The sequence below is a fragment of the Gallinula chloropus genome (assembly GCF_964237585.1).
Source record: "Gallinula chloropus genome assembly, chromosome: 11".
Taxonomy (NCBI): domain Eukaryota; kingdom Metazoa; phylum Chordata; class Aves; order Gruiformes; family Rallidae; genus Gallinula; species Gallinula chloropus.
In genome coordinates this window covers 15,464,488-15,492,360 of record NC_140096.1, presented here as the reverse complement: position 1 = coordinate 15,492,360, position 27,873 = coordinate 15,464,488, and the positions used below count along the sequence as shown (strand labels likewise).

Here is a 27,873-nt window from a genome sequence, read left to right as displayed (position 1 = left end):
GAGATGTCTTCCAACCCAAAGCATCTGTGACTCTGTGCATCCTGCTCCTAAGAGTACAACAAGGTATTGTAAGAGTATTTGTCAATGACAAGGCAGGGACAAGACCACAGCATAAGCACCTAACTACACCATCCCAGCATCCCGTGCTTGGAGGCATCAGGTGCTTTTTGGGCTGAACCACTGAGGTGTGAATGGAGAGCAGTGAGGGAGTGAATGACAGAGTCAGAGGCTTCCTCTCAGAACTACCTTTATTATGCAAAACTTTCTCTTGTCTTTTTTTTTTTACAAGGACAATCAAAGCAGAGTTTTCAAGAGACACAGAGGACATCTCACAGGAGGGCTGGAATCAGCTTGCCTTGGCCTTCGCAGTGGAGGAGGGCTGTCCTGGCTGGAGAGGAAGGTTGGCAGACCAACCTTCTCTTGAGCCTTTCCAGAACAAGACAAAAGAGACACACTATCTGTTCCATAAATGTCCCATCTGTTGCTGGAGAAGTCTGGCCTCACCTCCTCTGCCTCCTGCCTTCATCAGGCTGGTGTTAGCAACTCTCCCCACCTCAGCACTTGAGTCTGAGCTCTCTCCAACTGCCTCAGCACGCTTCAGAGCAACAAGCTTGGCTGCAGATCTCACTGTCAGGGTCTTCTCCATCCTGCAGATCCATCAGTTGACCCCTTCCTGCTTTGCCACGCTGAACTGGCCACTGTGGTGGAAAATAGAAACAGACACAGGGGCAGACAAGTATCACGAGCAACACCCTGTCTGAAAGCATGCTGGGGTGGAGGCATGCACCCCTCCCCACAGCCCATTCCCTCAGGGACCTAGAAATGGCAGAATGGCAGAAGCTAAGGCAGTGCTCCCTCCCTGCTTTCACATGGAAAGCACAAAGAGCTCCCACACGCCTGGGGACCAGAGCAGAAGAGTGATGGCTTTCAGGAAAGAAGAGCCTTGCCAATCCATCTCCAGCTTGGATCCCCAACTGGCAGACAGAGCAGACACCTGAGCAGGTACTGTCCACAGGGCACAGGGGACTTCCCAAGGCCCAACAGCTTCAGCACTGACCCCTCGTGCCTCTCCAAGTCTTCCCACACCAGATGGAGAACTGGTACTCAGGAAAGGTCAGAGCTTTAGGCAGGGGGAGCAGGAGCGAGGGCTGGGTCGCTGCATCCAGCTGCGCTTCCTGAGGTGCTGCTGGGCCCCTGTGGCAGGCAGGCCTGGGCAGACTGTGACCCCCAGTGTGTGGGGACACCCCGGGGCTGCATCTCTGCAGCATGACACACACCTGTGTCTGGGGAGGGACAGCCAGAGAGCACAGGAGGGGGAACGTGCTGACCACCACATCCCCCCTCTGGCATGCAGGGTGACCACAAAGGGGACAAACCCTTTTTATCACTCTGCTCTGGTTTCCCTTAACCAGGCACCTTTCCCATACCTCGACCTGACATGCCCCCAATACCAGAACCGCCCCCCCAGGTAGGCAGCAGCTGTGAGTGCAGACAAGTTTGGGCGAGTACCCAACTGCGCTTCCCTCGCCCTCCTTTTGCACCAAACCCAGGTTCCCAACATTCAAGCCATTTCCCCAAACAGCACTTGCTTTTCTATTCCTCCTTCCCCTTCCAACTCATCTTCATCTCATCAAGAAACAGGAGACAGCTCCCAGTCACTGACAGGATCCCACAGACCGAGGGAGCCCCACTCTGCTAGTGGAACCAGCTCCCTGCACAAGACTTCAGGCACCAAGAGCTGCCCATGAAGAGACAAACCACAAACCCCACACAATATGTATCAGATCAACAACGGTATTCCCAGTGACTTCAGAGCATGCCAGAATAAATCTCATCATTTTAAAGCATCTTCCACTTCTGCTGCAGTTGCTGGTATCTGCATAAATATTTATTAAACACAAACACAACCACATCTTTCTGTCTCCTGGTGTAATTTTTTTCTGGTTGTTTCTTTCTTTGTTTTAGAGAATAGTGGATTAAAGAAAGAAAATGAACTGAAGAGGAGAAGGACCTGAGGGTCATGGTGGATGACAGGTTGGCCATGAGCCAGTAGTGTGCCCAGGTGGCTAAGAGGGCCAATGGGATCCTGGGGTGCTTCAAAAGGAACGTGGCCAGCAGGTCAAAGGAGGTGATCCTCCTGCTCTGCTCTGCCCCGGTCAGGCCCCACCTGGAGTATTGTGTCCAGTTCTGGGCTACCCAGTACAAAAAAGCCAGGGATGTCCTGGAGAGAGTCCAGCAGAAGGGTATGAAAATGAATAAAGGAAAGGCTGAGTGAGCTGCAGCTGTTCAGCCTGGAGAAAAGAAGACTGAGAGGGGATCTGATCAATGTTTATAAATATCTGAAGTGTGGGATACAAGGGGAAATAACTCTTTTCAATGGTCTGTGGGGACAGGACAAGGGCCAATGGCCTCAAGGTGGAGCACAGGAAGTTCTGCACCAATATGTGGAAGAACTTCTTCACAGTGGTGGTGACAGAGCCCTGGGACAGGCTGCCCAGGGGGGTGTGGAGTCTCCTTCTCTGGAGAGATTCAAGACCCATCTGGACACCGACCTGTGTGACCTGTCCTAGGGACCCTGCTTTGGCAGGGGGTTGGAGTTGATGATCTCTGGAGGTCCCTTCCAACTCCTACAATTTTGTGATTAATCTTGAGCAAGACTAATACTAAATTTCACTGCTTGATTAAGGGAGAAGAGAAAAAGAAAACCAGAGGAGATGTTTTTTCTCAAGCTGGTGAAATATTCCCCAAGCAAACCTAGACAAACTGCCTCAAAAAAGTCCCAGACCTCAATGGAAAAGCTCAGCTAAACAGGAGAGGCGTGGGCAGGGAGCTGGAGCAGCTACAGGCAGTGCTGTGTGGCCACGCCAGACCTCATGGCCGAGCAGGGGAACACTAACACACTTCCCATGACGGGCGATAAGGCAGCACGGAATCATTGATGAAGATCGATTCAGTTTGTGGCAGCGCCAGCAGAAACAGCTGTTGGAGATAAAAAGCAAAGCAAACAATCCCCAGGGCACTCTGGTGCTGATGCACTGGGAGCAGAGAGAGGGAGGAGCTGTAATCCCAGCCATGTGGCTGCGGGGATGGGCTCCACAGGAGCACCCTCCAGTAAGTCACACACATGCCTGCACAAGCGCTGGCTGCAGTGGCAGCTCCAGGCACCCGAGTACCCCAGAGCACCAGCTCCCAAACACCACCCCATCCATCCCCATCACCTTGAAACTGGACTCACCATCGAGACTGGCTGTAGTGACGTAACAGGTCCCGTCAGTGCTGCTCGAAGCCAAAAATATCAAGTCACAGGGGAAGGTCTCATCAGCTTTCACCTCTACGATGTCTCCAACCTGGAAGAAAGGAAACACTTACATGAAAAGCCATCTCAGCTGTTATTAGATGGAGATGAATTTAGTTTCTCTCAAAGCCTGAGAGAAACCACTTTGGCTAAAAGGGAAAATAGGGTTGAAGAGGTGCCCAGGTCCCTGAACATCACTCCACACTTGATGGGTTAACCCGAACCAGCACCAGCTCAGCGTGCCCGTGTGGCACAGTATGTATTTCTCCACTAAATCTTGACGAAGCAAAAGACTCTGTACTTGTCTGAAGTGCGGTGTGATAAATTAACGTCACAGCTAGTGTACTTTCCTGGTGTCCTTGGGAGAGTTGGAAATAGAAGAGGACTGCCTGTCCCAGAGAAGCGCAAAACGCTGACAGATCTGTCACTTGTCAGCCCAGATACAGCTTTTGTGAGACAGCTTTTCAAAAGCAATCAAAGGCAGCTTCGCTTCGTAACCAGGAACGGTTCTTTGAGCATCTCCTCTGAAAGTCAGCACACCAGGGCAGCTCTAACCATAGCACATCCCTCCTCCCCAGCCCCTCACCTCCTCAGCACACTCCCTCGTGTCCCCATCGGCTCCACAGATAACCACGCCTGGGTTCTCTGTTACCAGTTACCTTGATTTTTTCCACTCTCTTTCTGCACTTGCTTTGCCTTTTCCACAATGAAGACGTTGCTTTCGTTCACTTTGTTGTCAGCTCTGTGCCTCAGCCAGTCCTCACATCCCTAGGCATACAAATAAGGCAACACAAGCTCATAAGAAAGCAAGTAAGCTACCGAAAGAGGATGAGTAGAGATGGAGAGAGAGGGAGAGGGTGGGTTTTTTTTTAAAAACAAGGGAAGAATAAATTCAGCAGTCCTTCCTCAGACCTCCTTCATGCCTGACAAAACATCAACCAGAGTAGCTCAGACTGAATCAATTCATTTTAAAAGCTTCATATGCATACTTGACAGATTCAGAACAGATTAAAATAACACACAAAAATAATCTATATGCAGTGCAGGCAACAAGCAGCTCAATTACTGTAACATGTTTCTATTATTCTCAGTGTTGGCAAGAACAGGCTGATAATAGGAATAACACACTTAGCACCCTGAAACTCTTCCCTATGGTAACGCAGGACGAGACTCTTCCTCTGCAGTCTTCACTGAAAGGATAAAACATCCCGATTTGAAGCTGCTGGGATTTACTCCAGCTCTCCCTTCCCAGCCTCTCCAGAAGAAACTTCCTTCATTGTTCAGTTCTTCTGTAGAGGAAATTGTTAATGGCACATGTGCGTACGATGGGAGGGAAGAGGGCTTTTAGTGCCACAAGAAGATGAAGACTGTGTGTTCTGGGGACTAGCTGAGGGGTTGAACAGAACCTGTCCCTTCCTTTTACCAGCCAGGAGCAATGTGTGGGCTTTATTTGGAGCCCATCTCTGCAAAGGCTCGGGAGAGCGTTTCTAAATAGGGAAGAAAGATTCGAGTAAAGCCAGAACTAGAGCGGTAACCCTTCCTGACCCTCCTGGCTTGCTTACACACAGAGGTGGCTTACATCACCAAAACATGAGGGAGATCAATAGCCACACTCAGCACGGGGCTCCTCGGGAAGCAGCAGTGTGCATGTCTGACCTTCTGAGAAGTGTTCACCAGAAGCAGTGGCTTCTGACTGCATTCAAACACAGGCTCATCGTTTTCTGTACCACAAGTCCCAGAGAGCATCTTCCTCTCCCCACACCAACACCTGTATGTACCTGTTTGATAGCTGTGATGGTGATGACAAAGAAGAGAGGGAGGCTGCTGGTCACTGGGCTGGTTGGGGTGTCCACTATCACCTGCAGAGAGAAAAAAACCAATGTATTGCTGACAACTGGTTGTCAGGCAGCAGAAGAAACAGAAACCCTGCTAATGGAGGAAAACAGCGTGCTCGTCTCACTGGGGTAAGTCAGAGCCCAGCAGAGGAGGAAGGGGAGGAAGGGGCACAAGAGAATGACCAACACAGGCACCCCTGAGAGTACTCTCCTCCATCTCAGGGAGACTACAACACCTCCTGAAGACCACAGGATGCCCTCAGGTGGGAAAATCCCTATCAGAAGTAGTTTAAAAGGTAAACTTGAGCTTCCTCTAGTGGGAAACAAAAGTCTGGATGAGTGCGATGCTGGGGATGGGCTACACAGATGCAACTACTCCAAGAGTAGCTGCCAGTCAGCCTGCACCCACCACAGGGTGTGCTGGAAAGAACCAAGGTGGGGAAGGAGGATGGGGTGGAGACAGCAGCAATGCTTGGTGTAAAAATGACTCCCATTTCTCACTCGGCCACAGGGAAGCTGTTTCTCCTCTATGGCAGTAAAGACTGGGCACATCTGAACCCTAAAACATGGGTGGTTTTGAGAGAGATGACGGTACCAGTCATCTCAAACCACTGACACTCAGAGGTTAGAGCAACACACACCAGTCCAAATTACCCATGAAATATATCGCAGAATAAAACAGGAATATTTAAATTAAACAGAAATCCACACTTTGCCTTTAGGCTTTCAAACGTGGAGTTCAGACCACGGTTTAAGCACAGCAACTGCACAAGAGCCTTGGGGCAGAGAGCTGGATCCTTCCTGAGCTCAGTGTGGTGCTCAAGCCATCACTGCAGCAAACACCAAGCCCCTCCATCGTTAATTAAACTTTTGGACTGTTGGGAAACTGGTTTCTTTTGACTGTATTGTGCCTCAGCCTGAGGGTGAGAACAGCAAAACAGGTTCATAACCTGGAGGGAATAACACAAGCGGAGGACGAGCTGCACCCTTGCCCCACCTCCCAAACCAAGGCACGCTAGGTTGGCCGTTTTTCCTGCTGTCCCTGAGAGCACAGGAGCACGAGAGGCAGATGGTGAGGGCTGTGATGAAAGGGACAGGGGAGCTCAGCAGAAAGGCTTTGTGTCCCCACAAAGGGACTTTGTCTCCCTCCACTTGCTTGCGCTTCCCTGGCACGCTCACAAACAGCAGCATCTGTATATTGATTGTTTCAGGCTGCCTGTGAAATGCTGTGTTAAGGACAGGACTGCTCTTACCAGCTGGGAGGAAGCTACATGGACAATTTTAGCTCTGTGAAACACCATACACTACAGTTTTACCCTGCACTATTGGGCCCCACAAGAGAAGAGCCAGAAGATACTGAGGTGGAAGAGATACACCCCACGAAGCAGACAGGTAAGTGGTGTACAAGTCAAAAAGCTTGATGGTAAACCAAGGTAAACACAATAAATATTTCCAGGAACACAAATTTGGCTCACTCCAATAGGTATAAAATGTTTACAAACAGAAAGTCTAGTAGAAACCAGATTTTGGAGGGGGAACCTTGAATGAGGATGGTGCCCTGTGTCACATGGACACCTCTCACACAGCGTGTGATGGACACTCACTGGAGCAGCAGCAATAGAAGCTCAAGCCAGTGAGACAAAAGTTATCTTGCAAAAATTGGACAGATCTTGAAAATACAGGAGGAACATTGGCTTTTAGCTGAGAAGGGCAAGGGAGAGGACCTCCTGATGCCCAGCAGGAAGAGCTCTCTGCACTAGACAAGACTCAATTGTATTTGTTTAAATAAATGATACAATTTCTGTCCACACAAGCCCTGGGTATTTGAAGGTTGCATCCCGTGCAGCCCTGTGTATCCCATGGCTGGATCCTGCTCTTCCCCTTCCCAGCTGGTGGAAATCTGAGGGACATACACGCAATGTACCAGAACAAAGGTTGACTCCTTTGAAGCTATTTTTAGGCTGGTTTAGGACTTCAACAGCTTAATTTGGATCCACTTAAAGTGGAAAAAAAAACCCCAACTCTCCTGTTACTTAACAGTGTCTTCCTAGCTCATTGTTCAGGAGACTGAAGACCACAGTCCAGAAGTCATCTCCATCAGTCAAAACAGGTATTTTTCATTCTTGGCAGATCCTAAATTAGCTTACTGCCATCAGCTTGGTCTGTCTACAAAGATACTTGGACTGCACTTACTCCAGGTAAGCCACTTATAGAATCATAGGATGGTTTGGGTTGGAAGGGACCTACAAAGACAGGCTGAGAGAGTTGTTACTGTTGAGCCTGGAGAAGAGAAGGCTCCAGGGAGATCTTACAGCAGCCTTCCAGTACCTGAAGGGGCTACAGGAAAGCTGGGGAGGGACTTTTTAGAGCATGTAGAGATGGGACGATGGGGAATGGTTTTAAAATGGAAGAGGGCAGATTTAGATTAGATATCAGGAAGAAATTCTTCACTATGAGAGTGGTGAAGCCCTGGCACAGGTTGCCCAGGGAAGTGGTGGATGTCCCCTCCTTGGAGATGTTCAGGGCCAGCTTGGATGGAGCCTCAAGCATCCTCGTCTAGTGAGAAGTGTCCCTGCCTATGGCAGGAGGGGTGGAACTCTTACTCCATTTCCTTTCAGTGCTACATTAGGTGAACCAAAGAAACAGCTATTTGTGTCCCTGTCAGAGCACTAATAGGTGGTTTACGTTTAACACACACAGTTTCTCTTCCTCCCTCTAAAACAAGAGCAGAACTTGGAGTCTCAGAGCAACAGACATTTTGATACAGGGTTTGAGCAGCAGGTACAGCAGATGCACCACGCCGTTCCCCAAGCCCTGTGATGCTCCACACCTGATGCAGCGTGTAGGGCGATTCTATTAAAGTAATTTAAAGATAAGCACCAACACTGAAGTTCTAGGTGCCATTAATCAAGGTGTAAGCCTTGCTATGTTAAATAAATGGAGTGTCCTTAAGCACCTTTTTTTTTTTTAAGGCAAGTGACGTCTCCAGAATGACAACTGCCCAGGGGCAGCCGGTTAGTCTACAGGGCAGCAAGTGTATTAGTGCTGTCAGGTTGGGTTTTGTTTGGCTGGGTATGGGTTTTTTTCCCCCTCTAATAGAGCACGAGGGTTGCTTCCTGATTTTAGAGACACCGACAGGATACACCCAAAGAAGGAAGAGCCAGGCTCTTCCCTCACCTGCACCTAAGATGGGTAAGCAGCTAAACTGCAACCAGTTTTGTAAGGATAAATCAAGAATATCCCGTGTTCTGCATGGCCAGAGGGTCAATAGATAGAATGTAATAATGCCATGTAGTAAACAGCCAGCTCCACAAAAAGGACATCCCAGCTCCAGGGCGTCGCTTCAGTTCAAGGCAAATTACAAATTCGCTCTGACAAAACGGAGCCCTGCCAGGGAAGTCAAGGGGTGGGGAAGAGCCAGCTGATGCCAGGGTAAATCCACCTCTCACGTAACACTGCCAAGAGAAGCCATCCACAGCCCCTGCATCTTGGGATCCCCCATTTCTGTGGCAGCCACTGAAATGACTACAAGCTGCAGCTCCTCACTGCAAGCATAAAACACTTTAGATGCTCGTCTGAAACATGCAGCTCAGGGATACCCCAGACCTGAACCACCCAGACCCCGGAGCAGCCAGCTAAGAGCAGGATAGTTGCAGTGGTGCCATTTTGTGTGCCAGGACAGAGTTTTTGATGCCCATTTTCAGCCCTAGGGCAGGACGTGTGCTGAGCCCCAGGTCTGAGTAGAGGATTTCAAAGGCTGAGTAAACGTGCTGCTGTGATTCTCCCCATCTCCCTTTGCCCCAACATATTTTGACAGCCCACCTCTCCTGCTCACGTTGAAGTTCATCATAACGAAGATATGCAAATGTAACTTCAGAAAAATACATGGTTATGCAGAAGTAATAAAGATGACCAAAAACTAGATCCTAATTCCATCATGTCAAATGTATTTTCACCAGTTGAAGGATGTTAACAGCTAAAAGAGTGAAGCTATTTTTATAATTGCTTCATCAGTTGTTCAAACATAATCTCAGACAGGCCCAAATATTTTAATTGTTGTTATGCCTCCAGCCATGTGTCAGAATAACACAACTTCCAATTAACAAACCCCCACAACCCACCACTTACAAGCACCAGAGTCAGTTTTGAATCTCAATCCTTGTGCAAACTGCTCTTACCACCAGTACATAAATAAAACCCACCCTTGGCAGCAAGGCTCTTACCTGCATGAGGAAGATGATGAGGAAGTAAAAGTTGGCGATTCTTCCGAACTGCTCAAAAAGGTTCTTCGGGAGGAAGTTCCAGAGGGTGTACTGCAGGGAGAGAGGGGGATGCACAAACTGACCAAGCCACAGGGCTTACCAGGGACTTCGGCTATAAAATAGGAAGTATTTGCACTGAATAGGAAAGTTCTTCCCTTTAAGCCAGTAAGGAGCACCACAGCGAGCTGCCTGAGAAACCCCAGCGTGTGCTCTGTGTCTCAGCTTTAAAACCCAGAGCGTGAAGCAGTAGGATGCTGAGATGCCACTGAGCTCCCACTTCAGCTTCCAGCTCCAGCTCTCGCTGCTGGTTCTTTGTACATTTGGAAGTATCTCACAGCTACATGAGAGTTTTAGTTCCTGTGCTTTAAAGGAAGGAACTATCTTTGGTCCACGTAACCCAAACCACACGATTGGAGGTGGTGAAGGGTAAGAGATAAAAACAACACGATCCATTTCAGCAAACAACTTCTAGATAGATGTCTGCAGAGACATGATTTAATGAAGAGGCAATGCGCAGTGCAGAGGTTTGGGTTGGGTTTTTTTCCAGAAATCCCTTTAGAGTTCTCTTCTATTAAAAATAAACCATGCTGCACTCACAAATTTGTTATCAGGATGTGTTTTGTTATCATTTTAAGGCAGCTGCTGAAGCATTTTCTTTAGAAAACGTGTGGGATTTAAGAACAACATGGAAAACAATGGGTCTCATATCTGATCTTTCAGTCTGACTGCAGTAAGCAGAGAATAATAAACAGCCAAGTCTCAAGACCAACGTCCTCTTAATTCAAAATGACACTGGTCAGGTAAGAAGACTCTACGTCTCTGGCATGCCAGGGAAACATCAATGGGAATGCTACACAAGTTGCTAGACTCAAAACTTCTCCTCAATATAAACTCAGACAGCACAGAAACATGAAAACCTCGGTGAAACCGAAGCCTAACTATACGCTGAGTATCACAAATCCTAAGCAATATAATATGTATCCAGCTGTGTTGACAAGATCAGATGCCACTTGTTTGATATTTTCCTCGAATTGGTTTCAAATCTTTTGAAATAGCTTCATGAATGTCATGGAAAAAAGCGAAGCAGAAGGCAGATGGGTGTCATCACAGTTTTCCACCATAAACAAAAGCTGCATTAGTACCATACGAATGTTTCCCCTTTCATCCAAAGGGATAAACATGGCATGGTTATTTTTGTCCTATCTCAAGAGAGAAAAATCCCATGGAGCAAAAAAAAAATTAAATGAAATAGGGGAAATCTTATTTCTCTGTCCATTTATAAAATAATCCCCACTCCCTTTTGTGAGTCTGAGTTGCTCGTGCTGTATTACAATTACCCTCCCCTTTCTTCCCAAGGGGAATAATAGAAAACATCAAAACACAAACAAACCCACCAAGAAATACCCCAAACAAGGAAAAAATAACTCCACACAAAAAAGAACCCACAAAATCCTCATTCAGCCTAGGAGAAATGAACTCATACACACCCCACTGGGACTGACTGGAAGAAATGAGGCTGGAGCTGTGGTACGAGGTACGTACCGGGCTGCTCCACCTGTAAAGGGACCTTTACACCCATCCTTGGGGGATTCAGAGTTTCTCAGTTTCAAATCCAGCCATCAAATAAAATGAGGGTGAAGCTGTGAGGAGGAAATACAGGCACACAATGCACGTGGAGCGAGCTCACCTTGGAGGAGACGATCCTGCTGTCGCAGAGCTTCTGTGCCACATACGTGTCCAACACCGGCTGGTGCCCAAGCACCACGGTGCGTGTACCAACCCGCTTCTCTTCCCCAGCACACTGTCAGGGCAATCAGAAAGAGGAGAAAAAATTAGCTTCTAGCTCAAAAAAGGTCAAATATGTGTAGTGATAGCTTCCAGCTCCTGAACACACCGTGCTGTTCACCTGAAATAAAGCAGCTGGAACCTCAGAAATTCACTTCCAGGACCCCAGGACGATGGAAACCATACCCTCCCTCACACTTGCTCTCCTGTCAAACTCTCATTTCCACCCAAAATGGTGGAAGACACTGGTGCACACCGACCTAGGATTTAACTTTAAAAAACAATTAAAAAGAAATTATACTTCTGCTACTTTATAAATCTCAGCTCAAACTAGAAATAACAAAGCAGCCTGTTTCACATCGCAAACTCCAAAGATGTGCAGGGTGCTGGGGATGCCAGCGCATCTTGCTGGGGTCTTATTTTAAGGCAGAATGAGATGTCACAAGTGAATGATAACCTAGTGTCACGGGGGCTTGACAACAGTCCCTCTGCTCCGCAGCAGCCGGGGCAAGGATGATGGGAATTACAGCAGAATAAGCTCAGAGGGGAAGCAGTGTGGCTCTGTAGGAGGTGAGCATCCCTTGCATGAGCAATACTTGTGACTGGCAACACAGGGCTCTAGCAGAGCCCCTGCCATCCCCACAGCCCTTGCAGGCTTCCCAGGGGAGGTCACAGCACCCGTGAAATTAAAGAGAGATCCTCCCAATCCCATGGAATGCCTGTTAAACGCCACAGAGTAAACATACACTTCAATATACCAAAGGTAACATGCTCTTCTACTTAAACACAACTCAAATACCAAGTTTCCAACTTCCTATGATGTCATTATAAAAAGCACTTGTGCCTGCAGCCCTGGGGAAGGCTCTCAGGTGGCTGGGTCAACACCGTGGGCTCTATTTCCATCAGCTTCCAGCTCTGGGCTGCCCAGCACACACAAGGTCCTTGGTGGATCAGAAAAGTCTGTTTTCAAAGGAAATGAAACTTTGCAATAGTTTAACAGTCTGAGATCCACTCTGCACGTAATGAAGCGTCCCTGCCACAGACACTCACAGCCAAGGGAGGAGACCCCAGGAAGCGTTTTGCAAGGTTGAATTTTGAATTATGAAGTCAATTTAAAATGCCCACTAAGAGATGGAGTGGAGGAAAAAATGGGCCTTCTTAGGCCAGGCTAAGGTTCTCTTAGACTTGAGGCTTTGGATTGTAAAGCATGAGCTGGGAAGACATTTGTCACTGCTTATGGTTCAGGGGTATTAGCAGGCAGCAGGGCTGCTAAAACACCAGCGGATACTGTTCATGCTCTGCTTAGTCTTATTAATCCTCAACCCCAGAGCTTGTTTGCTTTGAAACCCCACCAGGGCAGGTGCCAAAAATGCCAAATCGCTAGAACACATCAGCTGCCCATCGCAGGCTCAGCGTGGATGGGTGGATGCTCCTGGCATGCCCTGGGTCCAGCTCAACAGCCAGGCTGTCCAAAGGGGCCATCCCAGGCAGTCCATCAACCTGCAAGCCAAATCCAGCTGGAGAAAAGGTCCTCTGAACACAACCACACTAAGACAGCAACACCTGGGATTAGTTGCTGCTTGGGGACAGCTTTACAAAAAATAAACTATAAAAATTAAAGCCAACCCCGTTCACGTACCTGGAACAGCAGCAGCTGAATGGATCTTGCTGCACCAGGAGCAGGGCTTGCCCGAAGAAAGCAGCAGCATCTCCTTTCCCTTCTCCCCACCCACATCCACAGCATCTTTAAAATTAGAGAAGTGTTTTTACATGATGCCTAAACCCGGTCTGGTGTGCAGACCACTCCCACTATAGCTGTCCTCAAACCTCCAGAGGCACTGAGCAGAATACAGCTTCCAGCATCCCTGCATGATGCAGAACCAGCAGCAGCCGCCAGCACCCCTCCACTGCACACCACTGGCTCCCCAAACACAGACTGGGCAGGCACATGCTCCCAGCTTGGGGATGCCAGCACCTCAGCCCGGGCCCAGCCTCAGCACCACTCCCTGCAGCAAACAGCGCATCATCTGAACTAGAGACACCAAAAAAAGGCTCCCTGACATATCTGCTGGGGGTGGCAGCGACAGGTCTAGACACCCTGCCCTGGGGCAGCGAGAGGCTGTCCCCAAGCCCCCCATCCTGTCCCCAGGGAGGAGCTGGAGCCAGGCATGCCTGTGAGCATCCCTCCAGGCTGGGCAGAGCTTCCCTGCCTGGGTGGAGCGCAGGGGAAGGAGCGGAGGGGTGAGGGCTTGGCAAACACAAGCATTGGCACGGAAGCTGCAAAGCTCTGGCTAAAACACTCCCAGAAAGATACACACAAGTATTTACCCTGCAAGACCAGTTAGCCATGGAAATTCTGGAGCATCTAAAGAGGAGCCAAATCCTGGTGCGGTGTCAGCTAACCCAGCCCACTGCTCTTCCACCAAGCCATCACCAACAACTCCTAGGTGGGCTTCTACCCCTCACTTCCTCCTCGGTTACTCCTTTGAGGCATCTCCTACAAAGCTGCCAGCAACCCCCTCCATGGTATGTCAGAGCCCTCAGTGGCCACGGCGAAGGCAGAAGTCCTCACTACACGCTCTAACCAGACTCCCACTGCTCCTGCCACTTCACTTCCCATTCTCCTGCCCACCCCACCGCGCAGCCACTTGAGCAGCAGGACAGCTTCACACATCTCCATCTCTTTCCACTTCCCAGAAGACCAGCACACACCACCACCACCACAGCACCACGGTGGGGGACTCTGGCTCAGCTCAGCAATTAAAAGCTCTTATTTTGACAAGCTCACCTCAAACAGCTCGCCGGACTGCTAATAGATTGCTACGTCTTAATCACGGCTCTCCCAGGAGAGGTAGGCAGTAACTGCCAGGCTTTGGGGAAGTTATAAAATATGCAGATTAGCAGGGAGAGGATTTAGATTATTTGCCCCCCCCCCCCCCCGACTGCCTTTCATCAAAAATTGTAATTCTGATGGCAAAATAAGAAGAAAATATCCCTTGGATACAAGTCAAACAGCTGCCTTGTTGCCTGCTGGGGTTCTAGAAAGCCCGAGCTGCTGGGTGCAGGAGTCAGACAGCGCAGGCAAAACCCAGAGTTTCTGCTGCTGTTCGGAGCTGGCAACGGGATTTTAGGAGAACAACTGCATCCTCCCCATCAGGACTTGATCACCTCCCTCTGCCCAAGTTGTGGTGACTTGAGGAGTGCCAGGAGAACCAGAGCTGTCCATAAAGACTGACAGTGCCAGCCTGCCCACAGCCTCAGGACCACGCACTGGGACACTGTGCTGCATCCTCCTACCAGGCCACAAGGATCACAGAGTCACAGACTTGTAGGGGTTGGAAGGGACCTCCAGAGCTCATTGAGTCCAACCCTCCTGCCAAAGCACGTTCCCTAAAACAGGTCACACAGGTCAGTGTCCAGACGGGGCTGGAATCTCTCCAGAGAAGGAGACTCCACACCCCCTGGGCAGCCTGTCCCAGGGCTCCCTCACCCTCACCAGGAAGAAGTTCTTCTGCATATTGGTGTGGAACTCCCTGTGCTCCAACTTGAGGCCATTGCCCCTTGTCTTGTTTCCACAGGCTGGCTGCTTCCCCTTGTGTCCCACACTTGAGATATTTATAAACATTAAGAAGATCCCCTCTTAGCCTTCTTTTCTCCAGGCTGAACAGCCCCAGTTCTTTCAGCCTATAAGGATGTGGGGATGCTGGTAGGTGACCACAGGCTACTCTGCCATACTGTCACCCAGCAGCCCAGAAGATCTCCAGCAGCATCAGGGGGCAGGGTGGGCATCACACATCCCAGCAGTCAAGAGGAGGAGGTATTTTTGAGAAGAGCCACTATCCTGTTTGCATCACCTGAAGACCAGTCCCAAAGATGCAGGTCTCTTCCTCAACAATTCAAGCTTCCTGCTCCACTACTTCTCCTGCCTAACCAAGCCCATCAGTGAGTCAACCACTCAGCAGGACATCCAAATCAGATTTCTCCCAAAGGAGCTCAGCTGGAAGACAAAAGGCAAAGAATCGAGCACAAATCACAGGAGATAAAGATGTTTTGATGTAAGCCAACCTTCCTGTACTTTCAGGTTCGTATAAACCCCACTTATTGCCAGAACCAGCAGTTCTGAAGAGGCAGCATCAGGGATAGCAGCTCTTTTCTTGTTACCCAGATTTTAAAAGCCCATCTAAACACATCGATATGCCCATGGGCAGTCAGCTGAGGTTTGACTTTTTGCTGTAAACTTTTCCTTGAGGAGTCAGGAAGATGTACAGTTTGAAGGCATCAGACCAGGGTTAAAGTCTACAGATGCAATTAATGACCCAATATAATTTAGGGCTCGAAGTTGCTGGAGCGTTACGTAGACAGCAGAATTACGTTTGCAGCCCACAGCACTCCACAAATTCTTCACCTGAGTCTGGGCAAGCCTCCCATCTTTTCCTCCGTGTCCTTCTCCCACAGACGTGTCCTACCCCAGCACAAAGCTCCTGTCCACCTCCCAGAGAGGCTCCCCTTCCTTCACCCTCCAGAATTTCTGGGCACCCACCACAGCACTATGTACAGGACCCAGACAGCTTGATAAAAATTGCAAACCTGGGTAAAAATTAGCAAGCCTGGGTAAAAATTAATGGAGTTAGAGTTCAACAGGAGGGGTGAACCTGTGCTCTGAGCAGGCTATTTCTAGGGCGGCTGCAGAATGCAGAGTTTAATTATATCCCCATATGGCAAACAAGTGTCTGTGCTACCTGCTGGCCCCATTTCCAGAAAACAAAATAGCAGCAGGGGAAAAAAAGAAACCAACCCAAACAACCCCAAACTACCATTTGATTTACTGTAGCTGCAGAGAACACCTAAACCAGAACTAACTAATCAAAAGAAACTCCTTTTGTGTTTGCTGCAGATATCGTTGGGCCAGAAAGTAAACACAAATAGCTCATAGAAATAAAGGGCCAATAAAAACCACAGGCATTCTGAAAAAAAACCCAGTCATCTGCTAAAGCCAGAGATAATTATAGGGCACAAGCACAAAGCTCAAACATTAAATGAAATCACAGCTTATATTCAATATATGCAGGAGGAAGATTAAATCATATTACTTGGCTTAGATCTCACGAGCAGCTCAAAGTCTCATCACTCCCCGTATTGTTCCATTTATCATAAAAGTAGTAGAGAAGACGACCTGATTTACAAAAAAAGCCTGCAAAAAGTCACACCGCCTCCCAACGCAGCCTGTTCCAGCCCCCATTTCATTTATCCCCACAAGAACCAAGAAAAACACAGCCACCCTTCTAAAAAGCCTCTGCAGATTCACCAGCACCTTCCCAAACCATCCAGCAGCCTCAGGAAGTTGCTCAGCATAACATCCTCGTTGCCCAACCAATATCTTTGTTTTAATTGACCTTTTTCTTGCCAATTTTTACATTCCTCTTTGTCCTTAGTCATTTCTATGTGAGTACAAGCAATGCTTTGAGAAAAACCTGCATAATTTAGCAGCTTGGAATACACTTACCCACACCGACCACATTTTTTAGGCGGATCTGATCTGAGAGAACTCCGTCGGTTGGGATCGACCCCACTGCTCTGCCCTGAGTCTGAGGGGAAGGATCGATAACATGTGCAAGTCCTCAGGGGGGGGAAAATAAACACCACCCAAAACAAATAACATTGTGTTTAAAATACCAGGAGCCCATCGGCCCCAGGGAGAGGGCGGGAGGTGAGCACAGCGCCCAGCTCCCGTCCCACTGGAGCAGACTTGCTGCTCATCCCAAAGAGGGAAGGACAGGACCTTGGGAACGCAAAAAGTTGAAGTTTCAACTGGCCTTCCTCCTCCTCCTCCACTGCAGCTGAAGCTCCCACTCATATTTCAACTAGAGAGGAAAGAGGACCACCAAGGACTGACTGCTGGGGGAAGCTGGTGCCAGCAAAGGTGGGTTAACCACGCGAGCCCCCAGACTGAGCAGGGCAAGCAAGAGCAGAAGAGAACCCCTGGGAAAAAGGATCAATACTTTTTTAAACCCATGGTCAGCACATGATGGGGCTCAACACCCAGACCTCATCCCTGGCTCCCCGTTGGAGACAACAAGGTGGTGGATGCTGCGCTCCAGAGGAGCATCATCAACCCAGAGCACCACATCCTTGATGTAAATTGAGGTGCATCCAGCAACATGAAGGGCTGCAGCCTGAGCCCCTCTGTCCCACCATTTGGGCTTGCAGGAAAGTCACCTTCACCAAGGACGATGGGCTGGAGAACAGCAGAGCCCAACAAGGCTGAGTTTCCTGGAAAAGCTGACTTGGCCAATAAAGCCTCTGATAAAAGCTGATACACACACGTCATGAAGCAGAGAACAGGGAAAGGGCTACCTGAAGGATTTATGAAGGGTGGAGAGAGGAAATACGAGTGTTTTCCCCACACAAGACATTTACAGACTTGGGGAGCACCCCACACGGGGTAACCACCAAAAAGAGCTTTTCTGGTGTGGAGCTTGGTTTGGTTGTGGTTTTACTTTCTCCACGTGAAGGCAGCCTACCCGCAAATCACACTGTACTGCATCTACCCAGCAAACACACCACTGTCCCTAATCACAGCTTCACTTTGCACAAAGTCAGGGCCACACATGACACAGGAAGCCAAACAAACCCAGACCAAAGCCAGCAGATTATTCCAGACTGGGATAACTTTATCTCAGCACTGCTCTTTGGGGAAAAACTGGTGCTCCTGTTCAACCAAACACCAACCTTTGGAACTTGTCAGGATCTCCACTCTTTTTTTCCCCTCCCCTGCCCCACTGGCAGCCAGGGTTATGAAACCATTGCTCATCTTAACATTCAGGCAGCATATTTTTATTTTTGGCAGCCCAAAAGAAAAGTTCTGACCAGCACACTGCCAGCATATCAAATTCAGGCCCATAGGAACACTTCAAGCTCAAGAACAGAAAGAGGACTTTTGAATAAGAGCCCAAATGTTTCGCAGAGGTCACAAAGCAAACACAATGAGGTTCTCCTGCCTTCAAACCTCTTCCTCCCTCCCTTCCCTGTCCCAAGCTGTGCACCTATGTCTGCTGAACAGCAGTTATTTTAGCAGTGCCGTGAACCCTTTCAGAGCAGTGATTTGCCCTGGGAAAAAATAAAAGTAAACTGGAAGAAAATGTCCAAGTTTGCAATTGTCAGTGCTTGCATCAGGCAGCAGGGCTATAATTTGTTGGTTTTCCCATTGCTTTCTGGTCCTCTGAAAGCCTGAGCTCTCCAGTTATAGAAAAAAACCAACTCCTAAATACCACGTTATCCACCCCAGCTCAGACTGACCTTACACTGACCTCTGCCACATACAAGCATTTTGCCCCTTTTTTAAGGTTTCCCAGCATTTCAGAGCCAGGTTGCTGGCTGACCAGAAAGAAGCCCATTTCCCAGAGCAACTTCCTTCCTTTTTCCCTGGCAAGTCCACCCAGCCCTGTACTTGCAGGGGGCAGAGGCTGCAGACCCCATGGCCAGGGTGTGTGTCACAGCAGCAACCCAGAAGCAAGGTCTGGTACCCAGGTCTGTCCAGCCCACATACCTCCAGGTCAAGGTTTCCCCAGTGATGCTGTTGTATTTCCCATATAACAGCCACCAGTACAGATGGTAGGGCAGGTCTGGGCTGAGGGGAAGATGACCAAGCCAACACCAGCATACCAGAGTGGTTGTGGTCGAGCCCCTGCAACATATACCCAAGGTCCCCAAGTGCTGCTATGCTGCTCCCTCATACTGCTTCAGATGAAGTTTTTCTACTCCAAGAAAGTAAGAGATGCCATTTTCTAACCCCCCTCTTGCTCCACTGCTGAGAAATCTTTCCACAGAAGTAGCAGGAGATCAAAGAGGGAAGAGAGGGAGAAAACACCTACTGGAGCCCCTCACTCCACAGCCAAACTCAGCTCCACGCACCCCAGAGCCCATCCGGAGTTACTACAGGAATCAGACTGCTCCTTAGGGCTGCAGACACAGTCCCACTGTGAGAGTGGATGAGTGCATCCTACCCAGACAGGACAGAAACCCTCAGCACTCGGCCCAGCACCCCTTATCTTCCAGAAATCCTTTTGGCTCCGGTTCCTGCCGGGCCGGAGAGCAGCTCCAACAGAGCACATGCTGTCTGGGAATGGCCGAGCACCAGTGCTGAGCTAAGCCAGCTTTGGCACTGGGAGGGAACTCTTCTTATCCCCTGGGACACAGAGATGAGGTCCGAGGTGGCCCTGGGATGCTGGGCTTGGTGCTTGAGGGGTTTTGGTGTGCTCCATCACGGCACCGCCCATCCTGCGCAGGAGAGGACAGCATCCCAAGAGAGGACTCAAAGCCATCCCTACCCCATCAGTTGCTTTCTCTGGACCAGCACTGGGATAAGGGCGTTCCTACTCAAGAGTTACCACGACAAGCTCCTTCACTAAGACCTCCTCTCTCTGCACATCTCCTCTTCCCACCCTGCAGTTACCGGAATGGGACTTGTCAAGTGGAAAGTCCCACTTTCAATTGCACTGGAAGAAACCACCTCAAGGAAGTGATGCACTCCACAATAGTAGTTTGGCTGATAGAAGGAACACAGCCCTCTGGGCATTGCAGCTAATTTTACTGTGCTCCCTCCCTGAGCAAACATTTATAAGAAAAGGTGAGCTGGAAGGAAGCAAGGGGGAGGGTGGGGGGAGAATAAACAACTCTCACAACTCAAGAGTAAACAAAACTGGCATGCAAAACACCACCCTGCCAGCCAAAAGAAAATAATATGGCATTTTAAGCTTCACTTTGTAGCGTTTTAAGCTTGGCTTTGCAGCCCACATAAACGTGGGGCTGCTGCTGAGCAGGTGCCCCCTGTGCAGCCTGAGCCCCCCAAACCTCAAGGCAGAACTCTGGACCTCACATCACCTCTGGTCCTTACAGGCAGCAGCCACTTGACTTTAAACACTGGGGAAGAATTACACAGAAATAACAATAAAAGATGGCAGGGCTGCTCACAAAGTAGAGGGGTTTTTTTTTCCCCCTTACATTTAATTTCCCAGCAGTAAAGGGTTGGCTTTTTTCCCCCTCTCAAGCCAATTGTGGCTCAGTCGACAGAGCACGGTGTCGCTGTAGTCTAGTGGTACTTAATTTTTATTACTGCTGAAAAGATCTTGGATTGCAATACCAGAGAAATGCTTCAAATTGTCTAGCCTTGCCTGGTGCACACCTTACTCAGCTTTTCTAGGCCCTTTACTGCAGGATCCCCACTTTGCAAATCAGCGCATCGCCACACCACCACAAACAGATCACACCTACCAAGTGAGCACTGCCTCTTCTTTCTACCTAAGTCGCCTTGTAAAAGCCTCTTAGGGGTATAGAGTGTACTTTTAAGACAGACCAGACCTAAACACTGTTTGCTGACCCTCTCAACATACACAGCTAGAAATTACCAAGCCCTCCACATACCACCCCAGGAAAGCAACGCCAGGGCCTGACCAAAGGTCCTTTCACCTACAGGTCCTGCAATATTCAGCTGAACTCAGAGATGAAAAGCCCACAGCAAAGCACTGCTCATTCCAAGGCCACAAAAAGTTGGGAGCAAAAAACCACCGAGCCCAATTTGGTCCCTAAATACCCGGCTCTGATAGCCTTGCAGGTGCTTACCCCTCCTTCCCCTTCTGCTGGAGGAAAAAAAAAACAACCCCCTTTACAAACAGGTAGATCAAAAATAAGTGCAGTAAGCTTTCATAAGGCAGAACAGGACAAATGTGTCTGAAGCACAAACACTACCAGTTACAGCTGGGTGGTGGGATCGGGCATGCTTTTAGACCGAGTTGGCTTAGGCTGGAATTCCTTCTCCAACAAAACCAAAACCCAAGTTTTGGGAAAAAAAATACTGGAGAAAGCAAGATGCAACAGGCAGCTGAGAGACAGACAGACAGACACACCACAAATCAAGTGTGGAAGGAATTGCATAAGGAGCTAAAGAAGATTGATTTTACACAGCACTGGTTGTGAGCAGCATCCGTGGCAGGAGCATTCCTAGGAGAGTGTGAAGAAGGATGGAGGGGAGGAAGAGCCTAACCCAGGACTGTTTCCTTCCAACTCGTTAGTGTAATGACCAGCTCCTCCTCCCAGGCAGTGGGCACACAGCTTGATGTCCAAACACACTTTACAGCCATTGAAGTGGGGCCTTGTGCCAACCACCACCCAGCAGCATCCTGGATTTTGGCTAAGGCCAGGAAAGAGCCCATAAGCAAAAATAAAGATATATATTTAATGCATCTCTATATATTGCATACATGCATATTTAATGTGTATATATTGCACACATGTATATTTAATGCATATATATATATGTATTGAAATCACTGCAGCCTCAGGGCAGAACAGGCTTTTCCTGACCCAGCAGCCACTCTGCTGCCAGGCAGGAGCCAGGCAAGGGCAGGGGCTGGAGGAGACCTTTTCAAACAACAAAGTTTCATCATTTCCCCAGGCTACAAATTAGTAAATTAAGCTTTAAACCAGCTTGTCACTTACTGCTCATCCTGTGAGGTGTACAGGCAGTACCAGCATCACTCTCCTACCTCGACATGGCGATGGCAATCAACCAAACAGCTCCATGCACAAGCTTTGGAGTCAAGTTTATTGCAAACAGCAAAATGCAAACTGCCCAAATAAAATCTCAGCCAGGAGATTTTCTACTCAGGTAAACAGTAGTGAACAACTTGCTGCTCAGGTGCAGTTCAGCAAGCAGCAGCACAGTGGTTACATCAAAAGCACCCAGGGCTGCCTTGGGGTTAGAGCCAGCCAGTGGAAAGGTACAGTGAGTCAGGAGGGAGAGTATCTTACAGTAATAATAACTAATAACAGAGATGGTTTATAGTCATCAGCGACATGAGCAGCTGTGTCCTTATTACCCCTTGCCAGTGAGCAGGGGATACTTTCTGACTGGCACAGTGTCCCTAAAGGCAAGACACAGCCTGAACACAGCACACTTCAAAATGTCTTTCCTACGGCACTGGCTGCCAGCACCAACCCAGTGGCGTGGGGCTCCCACGTGGCATCGGTCCATCACCATCTGGAAGCCACCACCCAGCACCCTGAGCTGCTGGGGACCGGCCCAGTGTCCACACAGTCCCGGCAGGTTACAGCTGCAAACCTCTGCAAAGCACTAAAAAACCACTGACCCTCACCAGTGCTTGGCAATTAAAATAGGGAGAAGAATAGATACTGTCTACTTGTAAGAGATGAGGGAGCTGAGGAGGGGGCAAAGGCTGCAGGAGGTGAGCAGCAGGGTTCTCCCGGCTCCTGTGCAGCATCCGCAGAGCTCAAAGCCCAGGTGTGGCCATGGATCTGCTGGCTGGGAAGAGCATGGGCAGGTCAAGCCCATGACACGCTCTGCCTAGCGCCAGCAAAACCTGCTCAGCAAAAACCAGCCCTTCCTTCCCCAGACCAGAGCTCAGTAAGCACACAGAACTATTTCTGAGGTGAAACAAGCAGCCGGTTTCAGTCTGAACCCACAGGTATCTTCTGTGATAGAAACAGCCTGTCCAGGCACAGGGTGAGAGCTGCCAGCCACTCCCCCATGCAAAGGGACCCGGGGGATGCTTTTGGGCAGAAGACCACCAAAGCAACCAGCTGAGGAGAGCCTCCACGCTGCCCTCCAGCCTCAGCACCCACTTCCTACACGCAGCTCAACACAGGAGACTCCCTTGTAAAATCCCCTGAGTGAACGTTTTTGGAGAAGACATCAACAGTTACAGCCAGCAAGGAGCAGTTTTAGTCAGAAAGGAAGTGCATAAACCAAAGGCAACAGGATGGAATTAAAGGCTAGGCTAAAAAGCTTGCTATTAATAGATGGCCTGTTTGCTTTTACAATTTTTACTGTTAAAAGCAAATTGCCATGCCCTCAGCTGCAACTCGAGGCAGTTCAGCTCCCAACCTTCCCCACACAGCCCAGACAACCATCGTTATTCTCTAGTGAAACACCAACTGGAGACAAAAAACACCCTCAAAAACGGTTTTGAGTGGAGACTAAACTGCCTCAAAACACCTGTAATTCTCCTCAGAAAAGTTCCTGTGCACCACAGGCTTAATTATCAGCACCACTTCCCATTAATGTTTGCCCAGTGCTTTTCAGTCCCTCCTGGCAGTGATTGCTAACCTCTCCAAACCCTTAGCTGCACGCATGGACACTTCAATGAAGTCCAAGGCTGGATGGGGGGGGGGGTGGCGGCGGTTTTTTGCTTGATTTTTATTTATTTTTAGCCAAATGGTTGAGCTATTTCTGGGAAGAAAGGCTAGGGTTAGGAGACTGCTGTGCAACATTAAACAGAAACAGTTACAGGAATTTGAGGCACTCCTGCATCCCCGTTTTCCAGGGTAAAGACATGTAAAAGGGATTTTGGCCTCGCTAAAGAGCCTTTTTGCAGATGCAGGTTCCCAGTTTTCAGCCTCCACTGTCATCTCTGTGGTCAAGCAAGGGACTGGCCTGCAGCTGCTATAGGGGAACTGGCCCATGGCACACGGAACCCTGATGTTAAACACACATTCCAGCAACGCTGATGAGAAATTCAGGTTAAAATCCACGTTCTTCCCGAGCACAGGGTTTCTCCAAGCAGAGCTGCCACCCAGTGTCACAGAGATACCCCAGCCCCATCCCTTTTGCCAGAGGATTTTGTCACTTTAATGAAAGCAAAGCGCTTCTTACACAAGTTGGCTGTTGCGCAGGACACACAGATTCACTCTCAAGGTGTCAGCGTGGCTGGATCAGGGAGGGAAAAAGCGATTCTCAAGGCATCCTCCTCCTACCTATGCTCCTCTTTTTTTATTAGCACAGTGTCGCCGTTCACGGCGTGGCGACCTGGTTCAGTAACGGCACGGCAGCCACACTCTGGCCACTCGGGCCATCAGCATGCAGACACCAATGTGGTGGACAGCAAAATGGCGTTTACTGGTCGTTGCAACAGCCTTATATAACTTACATTCATGACATCACTTCCTCCTGCTTACATCATAGGCTTAACACTATTGGCTACCTAAGAAATTCCTGAGAAGGTCCTAGCAGGGTTCTAGCAGTGTCTTAAAAGGTCCTAGATTTCTGTACAGCACGACATCTTCCGAACGCCAGACCCTAACTACCTACATCTCCCCCCCCCCTTTATGCTTACTTGATCTACTGAAAGTGCAAAGTGGCTTACAACACTAATAGCTTATAGTAATGATAGCTTATAACTCTGATAGCTTGTAATACTGACAGTATAAGGCACACTAGGTAAAGGATAGAGGTAATTTGGATAGTAGTTCATACTAGGGACCACTAGATAGTACAAGATAGTAAAGATAGTAGTTATTAGTTCATACTAAGGACAACTAGATAGTACAAGATAGTAAAGATAGTAGTTATAAGTTCATTCTTAAAGCATCTGTTGGTTGTCTAGAAAGAAAATATTAACCTTCTCTAACCGACTCTTAACAAATGATGCGAGCTTGTTGAGTATACAGGGTCCAAAAATTAACGCTATTATGACCATTGTGATAGGCCCGATTAGAGTAGATATTAAAGTGGTCAGCCACGGTGAATAATTAAACCACGATAAAAGGTATTTCCCTTTGCCAGAAGACATAGCCTCCTCGGCCAGGACCTTGGTACATTTATCCCACACTGCAGGGTGGAGAATATCCACCGGCTGCTCAATAACCCCAGCTTGTAAAAGCCTCGTAATAACGAGGGTAAAATCTTTAGCTTTACAATCAATACCCCATTGCTTATGTAATTCTGATACGACCTTCGTAAGGGCTTCCATCCTCCTCACGGGTCCGAGGGCGTCCCCTCCGCCGGGCTGGTCCAGCCGCACCGGCCGCCGTTCCCCGAAGTCCAGGCAAGTTTCCCGAATTCCAGGTGGTTCCCGGGTTTCGGCAGCACAGAAACTGTAATCACACAGTAATGTTTGGTTCACGCTCTCTAAAAAAAAAGCCAGCATGAAAGAAAATCACAGATGTGCTCTGTATCCCAAAATAAGACTTTATTGCTGCTAAAACTACAGATTGGAGTGTAAATCAGCATCCTCCAAGGCAGGCAGGGGCCAGGGAGGCAGCAGCAGTGAACCCCCACGCTGCGTCTCTGCATCCTCTGTCCCTCCTCACCTACACCCCATGGCCAACCGCAGGCACAGAGAATTTATTTCCCTTCTAAAAAGAGAAGATGGGCTGTTTCTTACTTCCTGCCATTTGGTTAGGTCTTCATGGGGATATTTTCCTGGAGGTAGGACCTGCCCAGCTCCTTCCCAGGGGGTACTTCCATCACTGGCATTCCTGCAACAGAGATGGAGAGCCCAAGGGGAAGACCAGCAAGGGAACATCCTCACCAGCCTACAACATGGCAAAGGCACAGTCACAACACAAGCCCAGCCCAGGGACAAGCACTGCACACCCAGCTAAGAGGCATCTTCTTTCCCACTACATCAAACAAATGCTCCTGAGAGCCAGCAGCTCAGGAACAGTCCAGCACTTGCTAAACTTCAGAGATTTACCAGGGCACAGGCTGCAAAGAGGATCAGACCCCAAAGGATTTAATTAAAAGGGAATAACACAACTGAGGTCCTGTTGTTACACACAGCACAAACACACACGATGAAGAATCTTACTCCCGGTTAAGGACTGTTTGTTTGTTATTTTCTCACTTATCCTGGATTTTAAACAAGAACAGGAAAAAGCCAGAGCAAGGACCTGCACTGACTGCAGGAGATCCAGGCAGGAATGCCAGGACAGGCAGGCACCAGTCTGCGGGCTTGGCCAGCACCACACACCCTGGGAGGACGGGGAGCACTCTGGGGTGCTGCCCACCCACCAGCCTTCCTGCGCCACGAGCAGCGGGACAGCTCCCAGGGCTCTTCCAGACCAACCTTAAATAAAAACAAAAAAGGGGGAAAAAAATGGCAAACAAGGGGGGTACTGGTAGCTTTTTCTGCCTTTCTCACAACAGCCCAAATCAGCACCAGCCCCATGGCTTGAACAGAACCATGCTGCATAGCTACAGCCCAGACATACCTCTGTCCATACGCTCCAGAAGAATCCTGGGATATTAAGGAAGAAAACCACACTGCCTTTGACGAGCACCACAGTGATCCGCTCTTCCCAGGCACCTGCCACTCAGCTGTGGAAGTGGGCAGCATTCAGCTCAGTCCTGCAAGAAGCCTGGCACAAGGAGGTAGACACAAACCCTCCCCTGGTCACCAGGACACCTCCCTGCCCTCCTCTCACATCCTCCCCACAGCAGCCACACAAACAGCCCAAGACTGAAAATGAGACTCTGATGCCAGAATCTGTTTCCAAAAAGAGAATTGAAGTTACATTTCAAGTTGACAGTATCTCCTGAAAGTGGATTTACCACAGCAATTCAATCCTGCGTCCCCGCAGAGATCCTGGCCCAACTCCCCTTTCAGCAAGGATGATTTCACCGGTGTAAATTGAAGTTCAGGAGCCAATTTGTTTCTGCAGAGAGCAGTCTGTCCCCTGGGGGAGTAAAGCAGACCCACGTATACCACCCTGCCCCTCTTGCTCTTTTACCATCCTATTTCACACCGTATCCAGGATAAGAAAGTTTACAGGAGGGAGGAACGGAGCTGCATGTCGCACTGATAACGTCGGATTCATCGTGCCTGAGTTGTGCAACACATCTGCAACCAGGGTTTTTAATATCCGTCAGTATTTATGAGCCTCTGGCAGAGACCACGCCGTGGAGAGGTGACAACATTTGTCTGAGTAGCCCTATGGGATCTTAAGTGTCAGATAATCTGCAGCCTCTAAAAACTGCAGTGAATTTTCTGCAACGCCACTGCTGTGAGATGAGCATCGCCTCAAGCCCCACGCTGTCCATATGGGACCGAGGGCGAGATGGCAACTCGGGGATACCTCTGTGGAGATCACTGTGGGCTGTTCCCTACCACGGGATAAGAGAGGGGACAGACCCAACCCCTGCCAGCTCCTGGGAGACCCGCAGGGCTGGGGATGGGGCAGAGCTGTGGCAGCATGGCAGGAGCTGCTATCTGCCCGCAGCCGGGGGAGCCTGTGCCACCCACACCAGCCCGATAACAAACACCACTCACAAAGCAGGTTGATGGAAAAAGGTGTCCAACAATCCTCAGCAACTGCAGTCACCCTGGTGTGCACCAGAGGCCCCAGAGCTGTTCCTCTAACCAGCAACCCTCCAAACACACACTGCATCACTTCAGCCCTGAACAAAGGGGTTACAGACACCTGCCACCTTAGGTGTTTGGGACTGTTTCTTCTCCACGCTGGTGGACCTCACACCCCAGAGCAGTACATGTCCCCAAGGGACCGTGAGAGGTGATGTGGAGCTGGTGCAGGACCGCTGAGACCACCCATGGCACAGGGATCCTGCTTCACGTACGAGGAAGATCCTGGAGCTGGGGCCTAGCCAGGCACCTCCACGGGTCGCCAGTACCTGCTCATGGGAGGCTGCCACCTAAAAACGCTTTTAGCCAAACCCAGTGGCTCCAGAAGAGACGATTCATACCCCAAATGCCTTACGATACGCCTGTGGAAAAAGCCTCCTGCAAGGGAGGGAGTGTGCAGCATCAGGAGCTAAATTCAAAGTCAGAAACTCTGGGCACAGAGATGAGACCCGAAATCTTTGCCCCCAGGTCTGCAAAACAACAGCGGCAGGCGGTGAGCTCTCTGCAGGGCTAGCCCAAACTCTCCAGCTGCAATCTGACCT

General features: G+C 49.3%; 1 protein-coding gene across 2 annotated transcripts; it reads right to left on the bottom strand.

Moving 5' to 3' along the window:
• Window positions 1-236: 236 nt before the first annotated feature.
• On the bottom strand, window positions 237-26,239 carry LOC311195809 (phospholipid-transporting ATPase 11C-like). Of its 2 annotated transcripts, XM_084269236.1 has the most exons (9): window positions 26,184-26,239; window positions 25,355-25,448; window positions 24,923-25,098; window positions 11,080-11,193; window positions 9,354-9,443; window positions 5,074-5,154; window positions 3,955-4,063; window positions 3,236-3,347; window positions 237-698 (listed from the first exon to the last, which is right to left on the bottom strand). In XM_084269236.1, exons 2-8 carry the CDS (start codon window positions 25,362-25,364, stop codon window positions 3,319-3,321), a joined length of 609 nt encoding a protein of 202 aa, XP_084125362.1. In that variant the 5' UTR covers window positions 25,365-25,448; window positions 26,184-26,239; the 3' UTR covers window positions 237-698; window positions 3,236-3,318. The 2 variants fall into 2 exon arrangements, with proteins under 2 accessions (XP_084125362.1, XP_084125363.1); XM_084269237.1 differs by lacking the exon at window positions 26,184-26,239 and having other exon boundaries at window positions 24,923-25,064; window positions 25,355-25,774.
• Window positions 26,240-27,873: the final 1,634 nt, after the last annotated feature.

Excerpts from the sequence above, each read along its gene's own strand:
- LOC311195809 (XM_084269236.1), bottom strand. Across the intron at positions 11,194-24,922 it reads GGATGGAAGCCCTTACGAAG|TGTGCTGGGGAAGAGAAGCG; the intron begins GTCGTATCAGAA and ends TTGCCCTGACAG. Across the intron at positions 3,348-3,954 it reads AGAGAGTGGAAAAAATCAAG|GTTGGAGACATCGTAGAGGT; the intron begins GTAACTGGTAAC and ends CCTTTCTTCCAG.